General features: G+C 46.7%; 1 protein-coding gene across 1 annotated transcript in view; it reads left to right on the top strand.

Annotated features, from left to right (window-relative positions):
• The first annotated feature begins 318 nt into the window (after positions 1-318).
• Positions 319-24940, top strand: part of VPS41 (VPS41 subunit of HOPS complex) — a 769622-nt gene continuing 745000 nt past the window's right edge. Inside the window, exon 1 of the mRNA XM_069215796.1 lies at positions 319-410. Coding sequence (XP_069071897.1) covers positions 390-410 — 21 coding nt within the window. The 5' untranslated portion in view covers positions 319-389. The remainder of the gene's footprint in view (positions 411-24940) is intronic.

Raw genomic sequence — 24940 nt, 5'->3', positions numbered from 1 at the left:
AACTCCACGTTACAAGAAACATGACTATCATAGAGAGTTAGAAAGAAGGAACCCACAAGGCATGCACCTTTACAGAAGCCTCGCATTTTTTGTGACCCAACCACCCCCCCCCCCCCCCCAAACTATCCACCTCCTAAAAAAAAAAACGTTTCTCCACTGATAGGAATCAGCGTACAAACAGACAAGATCTTGTTAACTCCTCCATACGTCTCGATTTGGTAACTGCTGCGGCTCTTCTGTCTGGGCTACAAGGTGAGATGGGGCGGAGAGTGAAATTCGTAGTTCTCGTCCGACACAACCCGGACTTCATTTCCCGTGTGCCCCAGAGGCACGCGCAAATCTCACCACTTCTTCCTGTTGTGTTCACGTGATCCGCTGTCAGCTGCAGCATGGCGGAAACAGAAGAGCAGGTAATGCTTGTCCTGTAACGTTATGGGGAGACGTTTTGCTGTGATCTGTAATTGCTCAGCTGTTGCCGCCTGTGCGCGTTGTCTCTGGCAAAATGTTCTTTTCATTACCCTAAATTTGTACGGTTAAATGTGTTTTTATGTTGTGATTAAATCTACAAGTGTATCACTGCGAGAGCTACAGTATACCTACTGCAACAGTCCTTTCAGTGTTTGCAGTGGAATAGATGTTAATAATCTTACATTTTGTACGGCCGCGATAACGTCTTGTAGTGAACGTTTTCATTTTCTTCTGTGAAACCTTTCTTCTTCGGTACTGGTGTCGTCTGGACTGCAAACTTATTGTAGCGAGGTTCTACCAGCAATGATGACTCCATGTCTGTCAAACTGTTGAAATAGGAAGTGAGGATGAACTCAGACGTTTAAGAGGACAGGGACATTTAAAGGATTTTGGAGGCTCTGGGCCAAAAGTATTTTGAGGGCCATTGTTTGAAACAGCTTTGAATTTATGATCCATTTTCAGCTCCCTCATAACCTCTTTGGCCAGCTCACTGACAGTGCACAGACATACTTGCCCAATTCTAAATGTGCATACATCTAATATTCAAAGATAGTGGTGTGATTTCAATATCAGCTCACTAATATTAGTGTAAATAATCTCTGAGACACCCTCCCATTTGTCATACGTGAGGTCCTGTTTTGATCTAAAAGAAACTTTTCTTATGGATGTTGCATGAAATATAAATACAACATCTCTCCGCAAAATGTCTATAATAGACTCTCACACATATATCCACATTAAAAGTAGATTATAGAAAGATGGTATTTAAAACAATCTTTTTATATTTATTCAAGGTCGCCAGGGCAGTCTTCTAGAGCTGGGTCTATCAGGGGGCCTTCTGAAAGGGTGGGGCCCTGGTCCAGAGCCCACTTTGCCCATGCCTAAAAATGTCGCTGTAAGAGCCGTTTAGGCAGCCCAGAGTGAACAGCCTTTTGAAGGGTGTTATATGTCTGACAGGAGGGCAGTGTCATTGACGTATATGTGGGCGTTTGTTTGTAAGGAACATGAATATAAGTGAAAAGAGGGCGACTTTCATCAAATGAAGGCGGGCTAACCAGTATTTGACTACTTCCTAATAGATCTTCAGATTATTTTCTATACTTCAAACTGTGGGAGCAAAGAAAAACAATCTCTAGAGGCACAGAAACGCCCTAGTTAAATACCAGTAATATGCCCCTTGTAGGTCTAAAAGGAACCATCAGTTTCCAATCCTTTGCAAATTTCTTCACTATTTCCTCCAGCTGACTTCCAAACAGCTTTTCTCCTTTGAACTGAGTTTTCATAAGTAGACCATTCTGTGCTGAATTCGCCTTCCAGGATCTGAGCCAGATATGTAGTTTACTGATTATGGGGCAAACCCGCTATGAATGCTTAGGCACTCACAGATCTGTACAAAATGTACAATAATCGAAAAATCTACTACTCCATCATTACCTGCTCCCTGTTCATTTAGCTCAGCTAGACTCTGGAGGTCTCTAATGAGTGACTGAATAGCATGACTTGAATATACTGTCTCTCTGGTTGCAAAATTAGAGGCTGCATAAACCAGTTTTACTGCCAGGTCCACTGTCCTTTTGGTAGAAATCTCAGGAAAGAATGTTTATCTATTTCTTTCTATTCTGTCTCCATAACTTTCTTAATAGCAACATATTGTTTGGGGAGGTGGGGGGGTCAGGGTCCTTTTTCTGGTATTGATAAAAGAAATTCTCATTTTCATCCATATTGGAAATCTCAGGGAAAGTTATGTTGTCCCTAATATGGTGCAGGATCCCTGTCAGAACCCCTTTCAGAGGGCCACAGGGCACACAAGGGCAGCAGGGCCCAACCTTGGTGGTTGAGGCCTTTTACTCCTTATGTCCTGGGTCCGATCTACCATTGATCCTGAGCAACTGGGCCAAGTAACCCTCCTGAACTTGATTCTCAGTGGTAGCTGTGGCCAAGCAATCAAGGCTTCCCCAGGGGGAGATATGGATATAGGTCAGTGAACACAACTCTTAACTCAAAGTACACAGTACGAACAATAAATATTATCTTCACTGGCATACTGTCACCCGTGTTTATGTCATGCACATAGACAGGTGTCAACCCTGGAGCCAGCTGGAAGAGGTTAGCAAACCGTCCCAAAACCCATCTATACTCTCTCTGCTGCTCAGGCATTAACTCAAGAGCTAACTGAATCCCTCCACAGTTCCATCCTTGATGCCATTATGCAGCAAGTCAGGAAGAGACTCAGGGGGTCATTCTGACCCTGGAGGTAAAATTTGCCAGGGCCAACGACCGCGGGAGCACCGCCAACAGGCTGGCGGTGCTCCCATGGGCATTCTGACCGCGGCGGTAAAGCCGCGGTCAGAAACGGAAAACCGGCGGTGTACCGCCGGTTTCCCGCTGCCCTGGGGAATCCTTAAGCTGCGCCGCCATGGGGATTCCGACCCCCATACCGCCATCCTGTTCCTGGCGGTTTTGGCCACCAGGAACAGAATGGCAGTATGGGGTGTCGTGGGGCCCCTGGGGGCCCCTGCAGTGCCCATGACAATGGCATGGGCACTGCAGGGGCCCCCGTAACAGGGCCCCACAAAGAGTTTCAGTGTCTGCCATGCAGACACTGAAAATCGCGACGGGTGCAACTGCACCCGTCGCACCCCTTCCACTCCGCCGGCTCCATTCGGAGCCGGCATCCTCATGGAAGGGTGTTTCCCGCTGGGCTGGCGGGCGGTCTTCTGGCGGTCGCCCGCCAGCCCAGCGGGAAACCCAGAATACCCGCGGCAGTCTTTTGACCGCGCAGCGGTATTCTGGCGGTTCCAGCCAGGCCGGCGGCTTCCGCCGCCGGCGGGGGTCAGAATGACCCCCTCAATGTCTTCCTCTACGTCTTCTGCCATAGTCATGACATTTACTGTGTAGTCTCTTCAGCCTGTTTACCTAGAACACCTTGTTGTGTTCCCTTGTGGCATCGGTGTCCACCAAGTAGTTTACCTCAGACACTTTCTGAACTATCTTGTATGGCCCCCACCATTTGTCCTCCAGAGCCCTAGGACAAATAGGCTTTAGCACTAAAACCTACTGACCTTTCTGATACCCAGTCAGCGTAGCTTTCTGGTCGTACCATTCCTTCATCAGCTTTGGATAGCCTGAAGGTTTTCCTTTGCCTGACCAATATATTGTGCTATCAACTTTCTGAGGCCAATCATATAGTTCACCACATTTTTCTGTGGAGACTCTGTTGTTCCCTATCAACCTTCTCTTACTAAGGCAAGTAGACCTCGCACTGGGTGTCCATAAAGAAGTTCAGAGGAACTGAACCCTACTGTCTTCAATCAGTAGGCAAACAAGAGAAATGGCAGATAAAGATCCCACTTCTTTCTAAGGTTCTCTGGCAGAGTTCCTTTCATGTTCTTTTGTGTTTTAAACCGCTCCACCAAACCATTGGTTTGTGGGTGGAATGCCATAGAGAGGTGGTATGCTCAGCTTGATACTACATCTCTCTCATATAAGAGGAGGTGGGTGGAAATTACCATCCCTGGAAATCTAACCCTAGAAAAAAAAAACAGGAGAGCTCTTGCTACCACCTTTACAGTCATGCTCCTGTTAGGTACAGCTTCAGGATGCCTGGTGGCGTGACCACCACAACCAAGATGTACTTGTTGCCTGACGGTGAGGGGGGTGTCAAATGTACCAAAATGCCTATTCCCTCCTGCCCATACGGAACACCTAGTACTGGCAGAGCCACTAGCAATGCATTTGTCTTCCCTCCAGTCGTACCACTCACCTGGTAAGCAGGACAGGGTTCTACAGGACCTCTCTATGTCTCAGTGCATCCCTGGCCAGTAGAACAGAGGGTCCAACCTAGCCTGGGTATTTCTAATCCCTAAATGTCCGGCTAAGGGCACTTCGTTGGCCAGTGACAACAGGAAGTTCTTTTACACTAATGGAACTGCTGGCCTCTTGCCAGTACCTGAGTATGTACAGGTACACTATAGAGTAGACCATCCTGGCCAATGTAGTACTTTCTGAGCACTCCTTTGCCGACCTGGGCAGACGAGGCAGACCGGTGCAGAGGAGGCATGAAATGGCAGGGCCGTTTCAGGCCTCTTGTGCACCGGCCTGCTCTGTGTGCAGTACACACGGGATAGACCGGGGCTCAAGAGGCCTGAAACTGCAGCTTTCCCTGCCTGTGGCCCAGTCCTGAATTCACTCGAACTCTGAAGCGCTAAGCAGTGTCGGGACTGGCTAACCAGGTCTGACCCTACTTAGCGCTTCTGAGATCGAGTGCATTCAGGACAGGGTGCCACAAGGGCAGGCGTCAGTGGCACTCTGCTGCTCACGGGACTCCGCCTATGCCTTCTTCATCAACTCCACGTAATTCTGTGAGCTCCCCCGACCCCTAATATAAATTCTTCATCTAATCTATACATGGTGCTGATGTCAATTCCCAAACCATGCCGTCCTTGTTCATAGAAGGAAAACAAACTGGGCTTATTGCAGTACTTGCACAGATGATGGGAATGGCCAATGCCACCTCTGTATATTTTGCTCCTAAACGTTAGACGCCTCATCGCTTGCCACTAATTGTCAGAACCCCTTTCAGAGGGCAAAGGGGCATGCAGGGTCTGGTGGTTGAGGCCTTTAACTTCTGGTGTCCCGGGGTCCCACCTACTATGGATGTCGAGCAACTGGGCCAAGTACCCTTTCTGCACATGACCCTTATTGGTAGCTGTGGTCAAGCAGTCAAGGCTCACTTCGACGAGAGATGTAGATACAAGTCATTAAACATGACTCATAACTCAAAGTACACATAGAACAAACAATAAATCAATATCCAGTCAAATACTTGTTTTTATACAATTTTTTTTTATTTTTATTTCTAACTCTGTACATGCAAAGTTATAAGATATTCAAAAGCAATAACACAGTCTTCCTTGAGATCAGGACTCCAGTACTTATCAAGCAAATCCCTGTCCCACCCTCCTTCATATAACGTGTTCAGGGTTATTCCCCATTTACTGTTGAATGCAAACTATTAGGCTTTACTCAAGAGTTCTCCCTTTGACTCTGTAGAAATTAGTACTGTGGTGCAGTATCACTGTTAGTAGCAAGTCCCCCGGGGCATATCCTACAGTTCCTGTCTTACCCACTCAGGTAGTATGGCAGTGTTCAGAAGTGCAGAGAGTGCCTTCTCCTTGGGCGCTCATGAGTTTGGGTCCTATACGGCAAAGTTAGCTGCTTGCGAGAGCCGTGGCGGCACCCAACGGATCAGTGGCGGCACCTGACGGCTCAGTCTCTCTACATTGAGCAACGCTGCCGTCCGCTCCAGTGATGAGAGCTGCTTCTGCTCGATGGACACAAAGGTAAGTTGCTCTTCGCCCTAGCAGAGTGGTACCTGCTGGCCAGAGCAGTCTTCCTCCAGTCCAGGCAACGACCCAAACTGGCCAAAGTGATACAGGCAGCTCCTTCTGGCATACAGGGTATCCAAGGTAATCACAACACTTCACCTTTAATGTAGTGTACTTCATGCAAGCACACATACACCCAGCACATGCTTTCATTGCGCACGCACTGCACAGCACTACTTCTGTCATGTATTACTCTCATCACATGCACTAATCCTACATATACGACACAGTACAGCACTGTTCCTTCCAATGTGTCCTTCCCAGCACACATACAACCACACAGAGTCACTACTCCTGTGCTGAGCAGCACTCCACATCTACCTTACATATTCCAAGGGTGAGTTAGGCACACAGCAGCTGAACCTTCAAAAAAGGTGAGTGAGCCTAAAGGCCTCACTGCTCTGACATAGGCTAAACCGTCCTGTTTAATACTACTGATTACTACATGATACACTGCCACCACTGCCCATGTGCTGGTTAACTCCTGGTGAAGGTGGCAGCTATCCGTCACTATGAGGTAAGTGCTTTGGGCACTCATCTCGGTCCAACATGACCACAGTAAATAAGACTTGCTTATGTCATTTTGCAAACTTATGATCCTTGTTTGCCTATGACAAAAAAGCCAGTGTTAAGGATCCAGACAGCACAGTTGGGCACTAAGGGCAGGGTATACTCTTGACCATGCAGAGGACTTTTCCATCCCAACAACCTCTTTTAATTCAGATCCCTATATAAGCCTTCCTCTAATGTTCACCTCCTCACCCTCCTCGTCTTCAGTCAGAGAAGCCTCTTTTTGTGGCTTCTTTGGAGACAGGATTCTCACTTTAAATGCTGTTTTCACAGCACAGCCATCTGAATCATCTCATAGAAGGGATTATGAGGTCTCCACCCCTTCAGGATTGCCCTCTACTTTGTGGGACTTCTGCATGCATTTCTTAGGCTGCACAAAATTTGCGACTAAAGCCAAAGCAAGAACTTCCAGCTTCTTAGGCTTCCTAGGAAATCTGATGTAACGCACACAAAAGATGCTCACATATTTCCTTGCAACCATACAAATGCACATGTACCCTTGTTCTCTTTATTAAGAGAAACACCAACGTGCAAGAGGATCGCACTCCTCTAGGTACATTCTGAAGCCCTGCAGCTCATTTGTTTGGATACGCTAGAGCGGGACCTCTACCTTGTGATTTCCTCAGTCCATTTGTGTGGTTCCTTGAATGGTCTTAAATATTACTGGCCTCCATCTATATCGCTGCTGGATACACTAAGGCAGCACCTCAACCTAAGTTGATTTATCTGCAGTAAACTATACATATATATATATATATATATATATTTATATATAATCTCAAATAAGTGAAGAGTGTGAGAAAATGGATTATTAGCTGTGGTGGCTGGTAGGCCAAGTCATAATGTCACTATTTATTTTAGGATTAGTAATTTCAGTAACTTAATCCTGAGCTCAACCATGGTAGCTATGGCATAGTGCAGACAGGCTTAATTTAGGAAATTATGTAAAGCATGTAGAAATACCAAAACAGTTAAAAAGTCAAAACCACAGCACAATAAATATCCCACTACAATTGATAAAATACAGAATATTTTAATGAACGAAATGACAAAAATTGAATAAGGGGAACTGGAGATGTGTTTTTTTTAATTTTAAATTCAAATAGTGTTAAAAAGAATTAGGCGCCAACTGGGGTCATCTGGTTGAACTTGACTAGTACCTAGATGCAATTTAAGGCTGGCATTGATGAACCACAGGTCGATACAGAAACCATATTCAACCTGGTCAGACATTTTTCCTTTTGATTGTCTCTGAAATGGAAGTGTGGCAAAGGAGCAGGCTGTGGCTGGCAAGGTCTCCAAGAGGACGGATAGTGGTTGAACCGGGTCCCAGTGAAGCTGTTGACTTTGGACAGAAAGGCTCCAACCTGGAGAAATTAAAAATTTACTCCCAGGCACGGTCCCTCGCCGACCAGGTACTTTTGGCACTAAAAATGTTTTTTTTATTAGAATCATTTTATTAGATGTTTCTAAAATAAAAAGAACAACTGGCAAGACTCAAATACATCTTTCATACAATTGTCGTACATTACAGTGATTCCACTTTTGTATGCAAATCAGGATCGGTATTCAATTGAGACAGACATACCTCTCACAAATTCAATCAACAACTAAATAGCAATATTCCAATGTATCCTCAATGACTTCTATATTTTCTGTTGCTTCTTGGAGCCACCTTTTGCTTCATAGATAGGTAGCTCTAATATTCTGCAGTTATCTAATCCTGTGTTCCATTTATTCACTCTTGGGGCCTCCTTCACCCTCCAGTTTTTTGCTGTATTTCTTTTGACTATTTTGCACTATAATAGAGGAAACGTTCCTGGGGTAACCATACCAACAACAATCCCACAGTGCCCCTCCCCACCTAAAACCAAGATGGCAGAACCTTTCTGCCACTGTGCAGAACTTCTTCCAAACTTCTGGATTACACTGATACCTAACGTCTCTAGAAAAGGTGGTAGACCCCGTCCATGCCTGATTTTTGTGTATGTTGATAGGAGGAAAGGAACCAAAACACCAGAGAATCTCTTGAAGAATCCTGCTGGAAGCCCTGTTATTTTCACCCAGCTGCATTAGGCCAATGGCTTTGGTTATCTCTTCCCCCGTTAGGGCATGTTTCAGCTCACCCCTTTCAGCATGGGTAAGAGGGTTGATGGCAGGGTGATGATAAAAGTGTTCATGGCATCTGGGTTGAACTATTGCAGTGATCTAAATCATTTGTGGTAACAGTGGGCACATGTATGCATTATTTCTATGGGGATACCCACCAGATTACTTTCTATGTTGAGAATCCATCCCACATGATGTCATATCTTTTACAGCTTTATTGCCCCTTGGTAGGTTATGTGTTGAGACAACATCCAGGCATGTTCCATGGGTTTTTCCAGTTCTAGTAAATGATGGCCTTAGCCCACCTTTTTCTCCTGTTTTAGTTTTAAAATAAAACGAAGTGCTCTTTTGTGCACTACTGGTTTGAACACCTCCAATAGTGAATTCTGAAGACCCTAATATTGTTACTTCATCTCCTTCATACATTTTTGCTTAGTTCAAGATTATTGAGCCACCATGCACTCAAGTCTTCTTCCTAGAGTTAGTTCCAGTGGTGAATGACTGGACAGTCCGCTAGCATAGATCTTTGTTTCCCTTACCGTATAAATGTTGTCTGTTCAACAGATGTCTTTCTATGTTGAAAATCCCTCCCGCATGATGGCGTATATTCCCCCTTTGGCTCAGCCATAAAGTAATTTTCCTTGACGAATATGCATTGGAACAGCATTCAGATCTGCTGTGCTTCATCCACCAAGACTTGTTAGTGGCATTGTTTGATGTTTTCCAGTTCCAGTACACAATGGTTTAAGCCTTCCTTTTTCTCCTCTTTGAGTTTTAAGGCCGAGTGCTGTTCCCTACTCTCCTTGTTTGATCACTTCCCATAGTGGATTATGTAGACTCTAAATTCTATCACTTCATCTTCTTCCTCAGATCTTTTCTTATATATAAATATTGAGCCACCTTAAGCTCAAGTGCTATATACTATGCAGGTGGCTCTTCCTCCTAGAGTTAGTTCCCGTGACAAATGAATGATTGGACAATCCGCTAGCATAGATCTTTGTTTCCTTTACCATGTTAATGTCATCTGTTCAATAGATGACCTATGTTGAAAAACCCTCCCACATGATGGCATATCTCCCCGCTTTGTCTCAGCCATAAAGCAATTTTGCAGCCTGATTGACCTGTTGAAGATTATGCATTGGAACAGCATTCAGATGTGCTGTGCTTCAATGCACTGGCATACATCTTTCTTTCCTTTAGTGCAATAATTTCAAATGCTGGGATGAAGAAGTGATCAAGTCTGGAGAAAGATTTGTGGGCCCTGGGATAAAGGACATGCTTTATGGGTAGTGTGTTCCATCTGCCCCTGTCTTGTCGGTCAGTAGATTACACTAAAGATGTCAGTAGAGTCTGGGGTTGTATCTTAGCGGTGTTCAACTATACATTGAAATCCCCTCCCATCATTGTGACTAACAGGGGAACAGCAATGGTCATAGGCTTGTATCTTGGCAGTGTTCATCATTCTGTTAAAATCCCTTCCCATCATTGTGTGTCACAGGGAAGCCTCCATTAAGAGTTGCCCCAGTTTGTACAGCAGAGCCCTGGAACCGTTGGAAGATAAACATTTAGGAATGTCTCTACTGCACATCCGAAGGCGTGTGAAACCATTATATATCTCCCCAATTTGTTTTATTTCAGATATCTGCTACAGGAGTTCTTTCGTTATCAGGGTTCCTACCACTTGTGAACAGCTAGTGAATGCTGTGTCCAATACCGTGCCAAATCTGTATCTACTAAGAAAAATACAGTTGATACCAATTATATAGATGGTCATTTTGACTTTGGCGGTAAAAACCTCCTACCGCTGCGGTGATGGCCGCCAAAATACCGCCACCCTGGCTACCATCCGTCCATTGTATTATGAGAACTGCCGGACTTCCGCCATAAGAAGGGCGGAAATCCGGCAGTGTTCATGGTTGCGGATGGTGGGAAGGTGGCGCTGCTTTCACCAGCACTGCCACACCAGTAGAACCCTGCCAGCCATATCATGATCTGACAAAGGTAAATCGGGCTTCAGACAGGGGAAGGAGTGGGAGGGTGGTGGGTGTTGTGGGGGTTTGTGTCTGAGTGTGTGCATGAATGTGAGAGTGAGTGTATGAATGCATCTGTGTGTGTTGTGTTGCTTGCGTGGGTGTATGCGTGTGAGTGAATGCGTGTAAGAATGGTGAAGTGAGTGCATGTCTGCATGTCAGTGTGATTGTGTGTAAGAATGTGTGCATGCATGTCTGGAAGTATGCATGTGTGAATGGGAGTATGCCAGTGTGTGTATGAATGCGTGTATGCCAGTGTGAGTGATTGGGTGTATGCGTGGTGCGTGTCTGCGGGTGTCTGCATGTATGGAGGGGTGAGGGGGGCGAGTGAGAGGATCGGAGGGGGTGGGGGGGTGAGTGGGAGGATCGGAGGGGGTGTGGGTGTGTGTGTTTGGATGGGGGTGGGAGGTGTATGTGAATGTCGGGGGTGGGAGAGATAGTGTCTGTATGGGGGGTGGGGGTGTGGCTTTGGATGGTGGGGGAGTGTCAGGGGTGTGTTGGGGAGGTGGGGGAACCGCCTTCCGGTGACAGGGAAGGAATTTCCTGTCACCGGTAGGACCTACCGCCATGGTTTTCGTGGCATTGCTAACACCACGAAAACCATGGTGATAGGCAGGCTGATAATGCCGCCAGCGGTACTGTGCTGGCTGCCGGGCCGGTGATTGATATCTCCGGCCCGACGGCTGATAATGCCATGGTGGTATGAGTGGAGAAGTGGCGGGTTGGCTGCAGCCACCCCGCCATTCCCATAATGTGGTGGTGTGTACTGTCAGCCTGATGGCGGTACTACCGGCACATTTACACTCACCGCCGGGGTCACAATGACCCCCGTAGTCTCTTGTAGGAACATAACATCTGGGCCGTATCGTTGGGCTGCCTTGAGTTCTACCCCTGTTTTGACTTTGTCACGGAGCCTATTCACATTCCATATAAGTAGCGTGAGTTGATGGCCTGTGCCTCCTATCTGTCTGTAAGTATTTTTGTGTGATTGCCTATCCATTTTTCTTGGTTAATGGATGTCCTAATTGGGCCTTTTCCTTCTCCACTTAAAAATGTGTCCTACAAGATGCTATAAACCTCTAGAGGCATCCCATCCTACACTTCAAAACACAAAGCAGCAGTTGAAGAAACCTAAATGGAATTTCAGTCTTCTAAGAGAGAGGGTTAAGTCCTAGCACATGTTCCTTGGGAACCCCTTTGAACCTCCTATAAACATAGCCAAATTCAAACAATATCTAGGATATGAGAATCATCAGCAGTATTTTTGCATCGAACAACATAAGGTATCACAGTACCCCTGAGTTGCCCCCTTCGCCATCAGCCCAGTTTTCGCCACAGCAGGGGGTCTCTGGAGCCTCGAGTGACATGTGCTCTGCACTCCAAGGTGCTTCCCCAGCTTAGGTCCTGAATCACTGAATGAGGGTTCCATTTTGCCATCCTCTACCAACAAGCAGGTGGAGATATCCAGTGTCAGCCCTTTCTGTTTGTGAGAGATTGTTGCATCTTCCCTCAGAGATTAAGCAGAATCAGTCTGCAGAGCAACTATGAAGTAAGTGTTCTCTCTCTAGAGCCTCTTTTGTGAGTCCAACTGAAATAGTCTTCTTTCTGTTCTTCTTTTGCTTATGTCTTGGCCATGCCCTGGGGGATCTCCACCGCAGCAGCATATCCCCTCAGTTTCTTGTGTTCGGGCGAAGATTTGCTTGCTTTCTGAATCTAATAACATATACCAGGTTTATAGCCCAAAGTTTCTGTTTAACCCATTCAGAGGATTTCAGCATCTGCCTGGTGTAGTCGTGAAAAAACATTCACTTTGATTCAAAGCACAGAAGCTCCAATGCTCTTATGAAATTTAAGATTTAGTCTATTTCTTTATAATTCAACAGTCTGGCTACAAATGAACTTGGTGGGATTCCAAGGGGCGACTGTAGGAAAGTACCATCTTGCCTGGCATGTTACCCCTATATTTCACTGTATATATGTTGTTTTAGTTGTATGTGTCACTGGGACCCTGCCAGCCAGGGCCCCAGTGCTCATAAGTGTGCCCTGTATGTGTTACCTGTGTTATGACTAACTGTCTCACTGAGGCTCTGCTATCCAGAACCTCAGTGGTTATGCTCTCTCATTTCTTTCCAAATTGTCACTAACAGGCTAGTGACCAATTTCACCAATTTACATTGGCATACTGGAACACCCTTATAATTCCCTAATATATGGTACTGAGGTACCCAGGGTATTGGGTTCCAGGAGATCCCTATGGGCTGCAGCATTTCTTTTGCCACCCATAGGGAGCTCTGACAATTCTTACACAGGCCTGCCATTGCAGCCTGAGTGAAATAACGTCCACGTTATTTCACAGCCATTTACCACTGCACTTAAGTAACTTATAAGTCACCTATATGTCTAACCTTTACCTGGTAAAGGTTGGGTGCTAAGTTACTTAGTGTGTGGGCACCCTGGCACTAGCCAAGGTGCCCCCACATTGTTCAGGGCAAATTCCCCGGACTTTGTGAGTGCGGGGACACCATTACACGCGTGCACTATACATATGTCACTACATATGTATAGCGTCACAATGGTAACTCCGAACATGGCCATGTAACATGTCTAAGATCATGGAATTGTCACCCCAATGCCATTCTGGCATTGGGGAGACAATTCCATGATCCCCCTAGTCTCTAGCACAGACCCGGGTACTGGCAAACTACCTTTCCCGGGGTTTCACTGCAGCTGCTGCCAACCCCTCAGACAGGTTTCTGCCCTCCTGGGGTCCAGCCAGGCTTGGCCCAGGAAGGCCGAACAAAGGACTTCCTCAGAGAGAGGGTGTTACACCTTCTCCCTTTGGAAAAAGGTGTTAGGGCTGGGGAGGAGTAGCCTCCCCCAGCCTCTGGAAATGCTTTCATGGGCACAGATGGTGCCCATTTCTGCATAAGCCAGTCTACACCGGTTCAGGGATTCCCCAGACCTGCTCTGGCGTGAAACTGGACAAAGGAAAGGGGAGTGACCACTCCCCTGACCTGCACCGCCCCTGGGAGGTGCCCAGAGCTCCTCCAGTGTGCTCCAGACCTCTGCCATCTTGGAAACAGAGGTGCTGCTGGCACACTGGACTGCTCTGAGTGGCCAGTGCCAGCAGGTGACGTCAGAGACTCCTTCTGATAGGCTCCTTCAGGTGTTGCTAGCCTATCCTCTCTCCTAGGTAGCCAAACCTCCTTTTCTGGCTATTTAGGGTCTCTGCTTTAGGGAATTCTTTAGATAACGAATGCAAGAGCTCATCAGAGTTCCTGTGCATCTCTCTCTTCACCTTCTGCCAAGGAATCGACCGCTGACTGCTCTGGAAGCCTGCAAAACTGCAACAAAGTAGCAAAGACGACTACTGCGACCTTGTAACGCTGATCCGGCCGCCTTCTTGACTGTTTTCCTGGTGGTGCATGCTGTGGGGGTAGTCTGCCTCCTCTCTGCACTAGAAGCTCAGAAGAAATCTCCAGTGGGTCGACGGAATCTTCCCCCTGCAACAGCAGGCACCAAAGAACTGCATCACCGGTCCTCTGGGTCTCCTCTCAGCACGACGAGCGTGGTCCCTTGAACTCAGCAACTCTGTCCAAGTGACTCTCACAGTCCAGTGACTCTTCAGTCCAAGTTTGGTGGAGGTAAGTCCTTGCCTCCCCACGCTAGACTGCATTGCTGGGAACCACGTGTTTTGCAGCTGCTCCGGCTCCTGTGCACTCTTCCAGGATTTCCTTTGTGCACAGCCAAGCCTGGGTCCCCGGCACTCTAACCTACAGTGCACGACCTCCTGAGTTGTCCTCCGGCGTCGTGGGACCTTCCTTTGTGACTTCGGGTGAGCTCCGGTTCACTCCACTTCGTAGTGCCTGTTCCGGCACTTCTGCGGGTGCTGCTTGCTTCTGAGTGGGCTCTTTGTCTTGCTGGACGCCCCCTCTGTCTCCTCACGCAATTAGCGACATCCTGGTCCCTCCTGGGCCACAGCAGCATCCAAAAACCCTAACCGCGACCCTTGCAGTTAGCAAGGCTTGTTTGCCGTCTTTCTGCACGGAAACACCTCTGCACGACTCTTCACGACGTGGGACATCCATCCTCCAAAGGGGAAGTTTCTAGCCCTTGTCGTTGCAGAATCCACAGCTTGTACCATCCGGTGGCAGCTTCTTTGCACCCACAGCTGGCATTTCCTGGGCATCTGCCCACTCCCGACTTGATCGTGACTCTTGGACTTGGTCCCCTTGTTCCACAGGTACTCTCGTCAGGAAATCCATCGTTGTTGCATTGCTGGTGTTGGTCTTCCTTGCAGAATTCCCCTATCACGACTTCTGTGCTCTTTGGGGAACTTAGGTGCACTTTGCACCCACTTTTCAGGGTCTTGGGGTGGGCTATTTTTCTAACCCTCACTGTTTTCTTACAGTCCCAGCGACCCTCTACAAGGTCACATAGGTTTGGGGTCCATTCGTGGTTCGCATTCCACTTCTAGAGTATATGGTTTGTGTTGCCCCTATCCCTATGTGCCCCCATTGCATTCTATTGTGACTATACATTGTTTGCACTGTTTTCTATTGCTATTTACTGCATATTTTGGTATTGTGTACATATATCTTGTGTATATTTGCTATCCTCATACTGAGGGTACTCACTGAGATACTTTGGCATATTGTCATAAAAATAAAGTACCTTTATTTTTAGTATATCTGTGTATTGTGTTGTCTTATGATACTGTGCATATGACACTAGTGGTACTGTAGGAGCTTCACTCGTCTCCTAGTTCAGCCTAAGCTGCTCTGCTAAGCTACCTTTTCTATCAGCCTAAGCTGCTAGACACCCCTCTACACTAATAAGGGATACCTGGGCCTGGTGCAAAGGTGTAAGTACCTCTTGGTACCCACTACAAGCCAGTCCAGCCTCCTGCATTGGTTGTGCAGTGGTGGGATAAGTACTTGCAACTACTTACCACTTTGTCATTTTGTACTTTTCATAAGAGAAAAATATACAAAACAAGTTCAGTGTATGTACACCTAACCAAAAAGTTTTGCTTTTCTCCTCTCACTTCTTTGCTAAGTGCTGAAAAGTACCTCTAAAACTTTCAAAAAGTTCTTAAAAAGTTTTAAAAGTTTTTTTCTGTTCTTTAAAAAGTTCTGAAACTTTTTCTGTCCCTTAAACCCTTTCTATAATGTCTGGCACAGATCAAACTGTTGATCTGACCAAACTTGCTTATGATCACCTTAGCTGGAAAGGAGCACGGAGTCTCTGCGTTGAAAGAGGTTTAGTGGTAGGGAAGAATCCCTCAAGAGAACTGTTAGTTAATATGCTCATTGAACAAGATAAGACCTTAGTTGGCACTTCTGGTGAGAGATTAGCTAATGGTTCCCACTCTGATTCTGGGGCACACCCAGGGAAAGGGTTAGAAGGGGACCTTCCCAACCTGCCCCTTAGCAGGCCACCTAGCATAGCTGGTACTAATGTGAGTTCTCATCACAGTAGGAGTGTTACTTCTGTAGGCCAGGTTGTTAGAGTGCCATCTGTCAGGGACAGGTCTCCCTCTGTTCATTCACACCATTCTTCTGTGTCAAGGCATGCCCAACCCACCCTCCCTGAAGACAGAGTGTTAGAAAGGGAGCTCAATAGATTGAGAGTGGAAGAATCCAGGCTGAAGCTCAAGAAGCAACAGCTGGATTTAGATAGACAAGCATTTGACTTAGAAAAAGGAAGACAGAGGTTGGGGTTTGGACCCCATGGTGGCAGCAGCAGTATTACAGATAGTAATCCTGTAAAAGAGCATGATTCTAGGAATCTGCACAAGATAGTTCCCCCTTACAAGGAGGGGGATGACATTAACAAGTGGTTTGTTGCACTTAAGAGGGCCTGTAATGTACAGGGGGTCCATCAAATGCAGTGGGCTGCTATCCTATGGCTATCTTTCAGTGGAAAGGGTAGGGATAGGCTCCTTACTGTGAAGGAAAGTGATGCCAATGATTTTAAAGTTCTTAAGAATGCACTCCTTGATGGTTACGGCTTAACCACTGAACAGTACAGGATCAAGTTCAGAGAGACCAAAAAGGAGTCTTCACAAGACTGGGTAGACTTTGTTGACCATTCAGTGAAGGCCTTGGAGGGGTGGTTACATGGCAGTAACGTTTCTGACTATGAAAGCCTGTATAACTTAATCCTGAGAGAGCATATTCTTAATAATTGTGTGTCTGATTTGTTACACCAGTACCTGGTTGACTCTGATCTGACCTCTCCCGAAGAATTGGGAAAGAAGGCAGACAAATGGGTCAGAACAAGGGTGAACAGAAAAGTTCATACAGGGGGTGACAAGGATGGCAAGAAGAAGGATGGTAAGTCTTCTGACAAGGGTGGGGACAAATCTAAAAATGAGTCTTCATCAGGCCCACAAAAACACTCTGGTGGGGGTGGTGGGCCCAAATCCTCTTCAAATCAAAACAAAGAAAAGAAACCATGGTGCTATTTATGTCAAATAAAAGGCCATTGGACAACTGATCCCAGTTGTCCAAAGAAAAGCACCAATCCTCCTACCACTACAACCCCTGCTGCTACACCTAGTGCCCCTAGTAATAGCAGTGGTGGTGGGAGCAAACCTACTAATAGCCAATCCAAGGGAGTAGCAGGGCTCACTTTTGGTAATTTAGTTGGGGTTGGTCTTGTTAGGGAGACCACAGAGGCTGTGTTAGTCTCTGAGGGGGCCATTGATTTGGCCACCTTGGTTGCTTGTCCCCTTAATATGGATAAGTACAAGCAACTTCCCCTAATAAATGGTGTTGAGGTTCAGGCCTAAAGGGGCTCAGGTGCCAGTGTTACAATGGTAATAGAGAAACTGGTCCACCCTGAACAACACCTACTTGGTCACCAGTACCAAGTGACTGATGCTCATAACAACACTCTTAGCCACCCCATGGCTGTTGTGAATCTCAACTGGGGGGGGGGGGGGTGGGGGTTACTGGTCCAAAGAAAGTTGTGGTTGCCTCAGATTTACCTGTAGACTGTCTACTAGGGAACGATTTAGAGACATCAGCTTGGGCAGAAGTGGAGTTGGAGGCTCATGCAGCAATGCTGGGCATTACAGGGCATATTTTTGCTTTAACCAGGGCTCGGGCCAAAAAGCAAAAAGGACAGGGTGACTTGGATCCTGGAAGAATGGACCAAGTGCTCCCTAAAGCTAGGGTTAGTAAAGGTAAAACACTACCTACTATCCCTCCCTCTACAGTGGATTCAACTTCTGAGGAAGAAGAATTTCCACCCTGTGCAGAACCTACACCAGAGGAGCTGGAAGCAGACACTGCTGAGCTTTTGGGTGAAGGGGGGCCTGCCAGGGAGGAGCTGAGTGTGGCAATGCATACCTGTCCCACACTAGAGGGTCTAAGGCAGCAAGCTGTCAAACAAGCAAATGGGGATGTCAGTGACTCTCACAGAGGTTACTGGGAGGACAACCTCTTGTATACTGAGGCAAGGGATCCAAAACCTGGAGCTGCCAGGAGATTGGTGATTCCTCAGCAATACAGAAAGTTCCTCCTAACTCTAGCCCACGACATTCCCTTAGCTGGACATTTGGGGCAAATGAAAACTTGGGACAGGCTTGTCCCCTTGTTTCATTGGCCTAGAATGTCAGAGGACACAAAATAATTTTGTAAGTCCTGTGAAACCTGTCAAGCCAGTGGCAAGACAGGTGGCACCCCAAAGGCACCCCTTATACCACTACCTGTGGTTGGGGTTCCCTTTGAAAGGGTAGGGGTTGACATAGTTGGCCCCCTTGACCCTCCTACTGCTTCAGGCAATAGGTTTATCTTGGTGGTAGTGGACCATGCCACCAGATATCCTGAAGCAATTCCTCTAAGGACCACTACAGCTCCTGCAGTGGCAAAGGCCCTCCTGGGAATATTTTCCAGGGTGGGCTTCCCAAAAGAGGTGGTATCAGACAGGGGGAAGCAATTTCATGTCTGCTTACTTAAAGGCCATGTGGCAGGAATGTGGTGTGACATACAAGTTCACTACACACTATCATCCACAAACAAATGGACTGGTTGAGAGGTTTAATAAAACTCTCAAAGGAATGATAATGGGACTCCCTGAAAAACTCCGCAGGAGATGGGATGTCCTGTTACCTTGCCTACTTTTTGCTTACAGGGAGGTACCCCAAAAAGGAGTAGGCTTCAGCCCCTTTGAACTCCTATTTGGACACCCTGTAAGAGGTCCTCTAACACTTGTGAAGGAGGGTTGGGAACAACCTTTAAAAGCTCCAAAGCAAGACATAGTGGACTATGTACTTGGCCTAAGATCTAGGATGGCTGAGTACATGAAAAAGGCCAGTAAAAACCTTCAGGCCAGCCAAGAGCTCCAAAAGCAATGGCATGACCAGAAGGCTGTTCTGATTCAGTACCAACCAGTGCAGAAAGTGTGGGTCTTGGAGCCTGTGGCCCCAAGAGCACTCCAAGACAAATGGAGTGGACCCCACATTATTGTTGAGAAAAAGGGAGAAGTCACCTACTTAGTTGACTTAGGCACTGCCAGGAGTCCCCTTAGGGTGCTCCATGTCAATCGCCTGAAACCCTACTATGACAGGGCTGATCTCACCCTGCTCATGGCAACAGATGAAGGACAGGAAGAAGAGAGTGACCCTCCCCCTTTCTCTTCTCTTCCACAGAACAAGATGCTCTAGTGGAAGGTGTAGTTTTGGCAGATTGTCTTACTGCTGAGCAGAAAGACCACTGCATAAATCTCCTGGGTCAGTTTTCTGAACTCTTTTCTACTGTGCCAGGCACCACTTCTTGGTGTGAGCACACTATAGATACTGGAGACAGCTTGCCTGTCAAAAGTAAGATCTATAGGCAGCTTGACCATGTCAGAGACTGCATAAAACAAGAAATGCAGAAAATGCTTGAACTGGGAGTGCTTGAGCACCCTGAAAGTCCATGGGCCTCTCCTGTGGTACTTGTACAAAAACCTCATTCCAAAGATGGTAAAAGGGAAATGAGATTTTGTATTGACTACAGAGGTCTCAACCAGGTAACTAAAACTGATGCTCACCCTATACCCAGGGCAGATGAGCTAATAGATACACTGGCATCAGCCAAGTATCTAAGCACCTTTGATTTGACTGTAGGGTATTGGCAGATCAAGTTATCAGAGGATGCTAAAGCAAAAACTGCATTTTCAACCATTGGAGGGCACTACCAATTCACAGTAATGCCTTTTGGATTGAAAAATGCACCTGCCACTTTTCAGAGGTTGGTGAATACAGTCCTGCAAGGGATGGAAGCTTTTAGTGCAGCATATCTAGATGATATAGCTGTCTTTAGCTCCAGCTGGGATGATCACCTGGTCCACCTATGGAAAGTTTTGGAGGCCCTGCAAAAGGCAGGCCTCACTATCAAGGCTTCAAAGTGCCAGATAGGGCAGGGGAAAGTGGTTTATCTGGGACACCTGGTAGGTGGAGAACAGATTGCACCACTTCAGGGGAATATCCAAACTATTATAGATTGGGTTCCCCCTACAACTCAGACTCAGGTGAGAGCCTTTTTAGGCCTCACTGGGTACTACAGGAGGTTCATAAAGAACTATGGCTCCATAGCAGCCCCTCTTAATGACCTCACTTCAAAGAAAATGCCTAAAAAGGTATTATGGACAGCAAACTGTCAGAACGCTTTTGAGGAGCTGAAGCAGGCCATGTGCTCTGCACCTGTCCTGAAAAGCCCCTGTTACTCCAAAAAATTAATTGTCCAAACTGATGCATCTGAATTAGGGGTAGGGGCAGTCTTATCACAACTTAATTCTGAGGGCCAGGATCAACCTGTTGCTTTTATCAGCAGGAGGTTGACCCCTAGAGAAAAGCGTTGGTCTGCCATAGAGAGGGAGGCCTTTGCTGTGGTCTGGGCACTGAAGAAGTTGAGACCATACCTGTTTGGCACTCACTTCATTGTTCAGACAGACCACAAACCTCTACTTTGGCTAAAACAAATGAAAGGTGAAAACCCTAAATTGTTAAGGTGGTCCATATCTCTACAGGGAATGGACTATACAGTGGAACATAGACCTGGGAGTACCCACTCCAATGCAGATGGACTCTCCAGATATTTCCACTTAGACAATGAAGACTCATCAGGTCATGGCTAGTCTTATTGTCCTTCGTTTGGGGGGGGTTGTGTAGGAAAGTACCATCTTGCCTGGCATGTTACCCCCATATTTCACTGTATATATGTTGTTTTAGTTGTATGTGTCACTGGGACCCTGCCAGCCAGGGCCCCAGTGCTCATAAGTGTGCCCTGTATGTGTTACCTGTGTTATGACTAACTGTCTCACTGAGGCTCTGCTATCCAGAACCTCAGTGGTTATGCTCTCTCATTTCTTTCCAAATTGTCACTAACAGGCTAGTGACCAATTTCACCAATTTACATTGGCATACTGGAACACCCTTATAATTCCCTAGTATATGGTACTGAGGTACCCAGGGTATTGGGTTCCAGGAGATCCCTATGGGCTGCAGCATTTCTTTTGCCACATAAGGAGCTCTGACAATTCTTACACAGGCCTGCCATTGCAGCCTGAGTGAAATAACGTCCACGTTATTTCACAGCCATTTACCACTGCACTTAAGTAACTTATAAGTCACCTATATGTCTAACCTTTACCTGGTAAAGGTTGGGTGCTAAGTTACTTAGTGTGTGGGCACCCTGGCACTAGCCAAGGTGCCCCCACATTGTTCAGGGCAAATTCCCCGGACTTTGTGAGTGCGGGGACACCATTACACACGTGCACTATACATATGTCACTACATATGTATAGCATCACAATGGTAACTCCGAACATGGCCATGTAACATGTCTAAGATCATGGAATTGTCACCCCAATGCCATTCTGGCATTGGGGAGACAATTCCATGATCCCCCGAGTCTCTAGCACAGACCCGGGTACTGCCAAACTACCTTTCCCGGAGTTTCACTGCAGCTGCTGCCAACCCCTCAGACAGGTTTCTGCCCTCCTGGGGTCCAGCCAGGCTTGGCCCAGGAAGGCAGAACAAAGGACTTCCTCAGAGAGAGGGTGTTACACCCCCTCCCTTTGGAAAAAGGTGTTCGGGCTGGGGAGGAGTAGCCTCCCCCAGCCTCTGGAAATGGTTTCATGGGCACAGATGGTGCCCATTTCTGCATAAGCCAGTCTACACCGGTTCAGGGATCCCCCAGACCTGCTCTGGCGTGAAACTGGACAGAGGAAAGGGGAGTGACCACTCCCCTGACCTGCACCTCCCCTGGGAGGTGCCCAGAGCTCCTCCAGTGTGCTCCAGACCTCTGCCATCTTGGAAACAGAGGTGCTGCTGGCACACTGGACTGCTCTGAGTGGCCAGTGCCAGCAGGTGACGTCAGAGACTCCTTCAGATAGGCTCCTTCAGGTGTTGCTAGCCTATCCTCTCTCCTAGGTAGCCAAACCTCCTTTTCTGGCTATTTAGGGTCTCTGCTTTGGGGAATTCTTTAGATAACGAATGCAAGAGCTCATCAGAGTTCCTCTGCATCTCTCTCTTCACCTTCTGCCAAGGAATCGACCGCTGACTGCTCTGGAAGCCTGCAAAACTGCAACAAAGTAGCAAAGACGACTACTGCGACCTTGTAACGCTGATCCGGCCGCCTTCTCGACTGTTTTCCTAGTGGTGCATGCTGTGGGGGTAGTCTGCCTCCTTTCTGCACTAGAAGCTCCGAAGAAATCTCCTGTGGGCCGACGGAATCTTCCCCCTGCAACCGCAGGCACCAAAGAACTGCATCACCGGTCCTCTGGGTCTCCTCTCAGCACGACGAGCGAGGTCCCTTGAACTCAGCAACTCTGTCAAAGTGACTCCCACAGTCCAGTGACTCTTCAGTCCAAATTTGGTGGAGGTAAGTCCTTGCCTCCCCACGCTAGACTGCATTGCTGGAAACCACGTGTTTTGCAGCTGCTCCGGCTCCTGTGCACTCTTCCAGGATTTCCTTTGTGCACAGCCAAGCCTGGGTCCCCGGTACTCTAACCTGCAGTGCACGACCTCCTGAGTTGTCCTCCGGCGTCGTGGGACCTTCCTTTGTGACTTCGGGTGAGCTCCGGTTCACTCCACTTCGTAGTGCCTGTTCTGGCACTTCTGCGGGTGCTGCTTGCTTCTGAGTGGGCTCTTTGTCTTGCTGGACGCCCCCTCTGTCTCCTCACGCAATTAGCGACATCCTGGTCCCTCCTGGGCCACAGCAGCATCCAAAAACCCTAACCGCGACCCTTGCAGTTATCAAGGCTTGTTTGCGGTCTTTCTGCACGGAAACACCTCTGCACGACTCCTCACGACGTGGGACATCCATCCTCCAAAGGGGAAGTTTCTAGCCCTTGTCGTTCTTGCAGAATCCACAGCTTCTACCATCCGGTGGTAGCATCTTTGCACCCACAGCTGGCATTTCCTGGGCATCTGCCCACTCCCGACTTGATCGTGACTCTTGGACTTGGTCCCCTTGTTCCACAGGTACTCTCGTCAGGAAATCCAACATTGTTGCATTGCTGGTGTTGGTCTTCCTTGCAGAATTCCCCTATCACAACTTCTGTGCTCTTTGGGGAACTTAGGTGCACTTTGCACCCACTTTTCAGGGACTTGGGGTGGGCTATTTTTCTAACCCTCACTGTTTTCTTACAGTCCCAGCGACCCTCTACAAGGTCACATAGGTTTGGGGTCCATTTGTGGTTCGCATTCCACTTCTAGAGTATATGGTTTGTGTTGCCCCTATCCCTATGTGCCCCCATTGCATTCTATTGTGACTATACATTGTTTGCACTGTTTTCTATTGCTATTTACTGCATATTTTAGTATTGTGTACATATATCTTGTGTATATTTGCTATCCTCATACTGAGGGTACTCACTGAGATACTTTGGCATATTGTCATAAAAATAAAGTACCTTTATTTTTAGTATATCTGTGTATTGTGTTTTCTTATGATACTGTGCATATGACACTAGTGGTACTGTAGGAGCTTCACTCGTCTCCTAGTTCAGCCTAAGCTGCTCTGCTAAGCTACCTTTTCTATCAGCCTGAGCTGCTAGACACCCCTCTACACTAATAAGGGATACCTGGGCCTGGTGCAAGGTGTAAGTACCTCTTGGTACCCAATACAAGCCAGTCCAGCCTCCTACAGCGACCTCCGTGTCATTTCACAATGAGCTCTCTCTACTTCAAAGCACCCTGAAAACTTCCCTGCTAGGGCAATCTCTCCTAGCAGTTGTTCCAAAAAACCTTCATGGCTGCAGGCCCTTAGCTTCCTCTGGGAAACCCATGAAACGGAGGTTGCTGTTGTGAGCCCTCCCTTCTCACCAACTTGAAGTTGCACCAGCCAGGTTGAAGTCACCTACAATGCTGTCATCTAGTCATTATTGGCTCTAGGCCCTCTCCCATTGATTCCAAGCCATAACATATACGATGATGGTAAATTTGGCAAAGCTTGGATTTGTATACACATACTCAAATGTTTTTTCTACTTTTTTACTGCTAGCCATATGTTTTTAAAGAACACTGCACAAATACAAAGTTACTTTTTTTAGGCGTATACACAATTTTGGGGAATCCATGGACATACTATTGCCATAGTTTCTAAAATGTCTATAATTTGAACCTGAAAATAATACTCAGAAATGCAGAAGCATATATTAGATACACAAATAATGAATATTTTATGTAATTTAAAAGCAAAAATGTGGAAAAAATTCAAATTGTAATCGGAGGGTTAAAAATGTCTCACAATGTAGTCTTCTTTCTAAAAGACAAAGTGATATGCTGATATCTAATATATAATTTTGTCTTTTTTGTTCAAATACATCAACTTTTTTTGTTGCTTCAACTGAGGGCACCAATTGTCCATTCTACATTCCTTTTGCTGTTTGTGCCCTACTCCCACAAATCAAGGATACTGGATACTAACTTACTTTTTAATCCCTCAATTTCAAATTCTTTAACACTGTGTTTTAAAATTCTCAATATATTTCTTTTTTTTTTATTTTTATATATTTACTTTTTTAATATGCTAATATTTCTTTTTTCTAAACGGTCATGGGCCCAATGAGTAGGGGTCGTGGACCCTCTCGGGTCAGCGTACCACTGGTTAAGAATAGCTGGGTTAGGACACTCACCCCATGCGATTTGTTTTTCGAGTGTTCATCTAGAATCACTTTGTTGTGTTTACAGTCATCCATTCACTTAATAAACCGAGCAAGTCTGTAGGTGATTAAGGGCCAGATGTAGGAAAGGTTTTTACCCATTCTGTGTCTATGGGAAAAAGTGTTCGTACATATGGCCCTAAGTCCCTTGATTGTTAAAAAATTTACATTTTTGCATTTAGTATACTTTGCAGCAGCCATCTGGATTTCCAGGTC

The sequence above is a fragment of the Pleurodeles waltl genome, chromosome 2_1 (assembly GCF_031143425.1).
Source record: "Pleurodeles waltl isolate 20211129_DDA chromosome 2_1, aPleWal1.hap1.20221129, whole genome shotgun sequence".
In the NCBI taxonomy this organism is placed as follows: domain Eukaryota; kingdom Metazoa; phylum Chordata; class Amphibia; order Caudata; family Salamandridae; genus Pleurodeles; species Pleurodeles waltl.
This window is presented reverse-complemented; position numbering and strand designations above follow the sequence as displayed.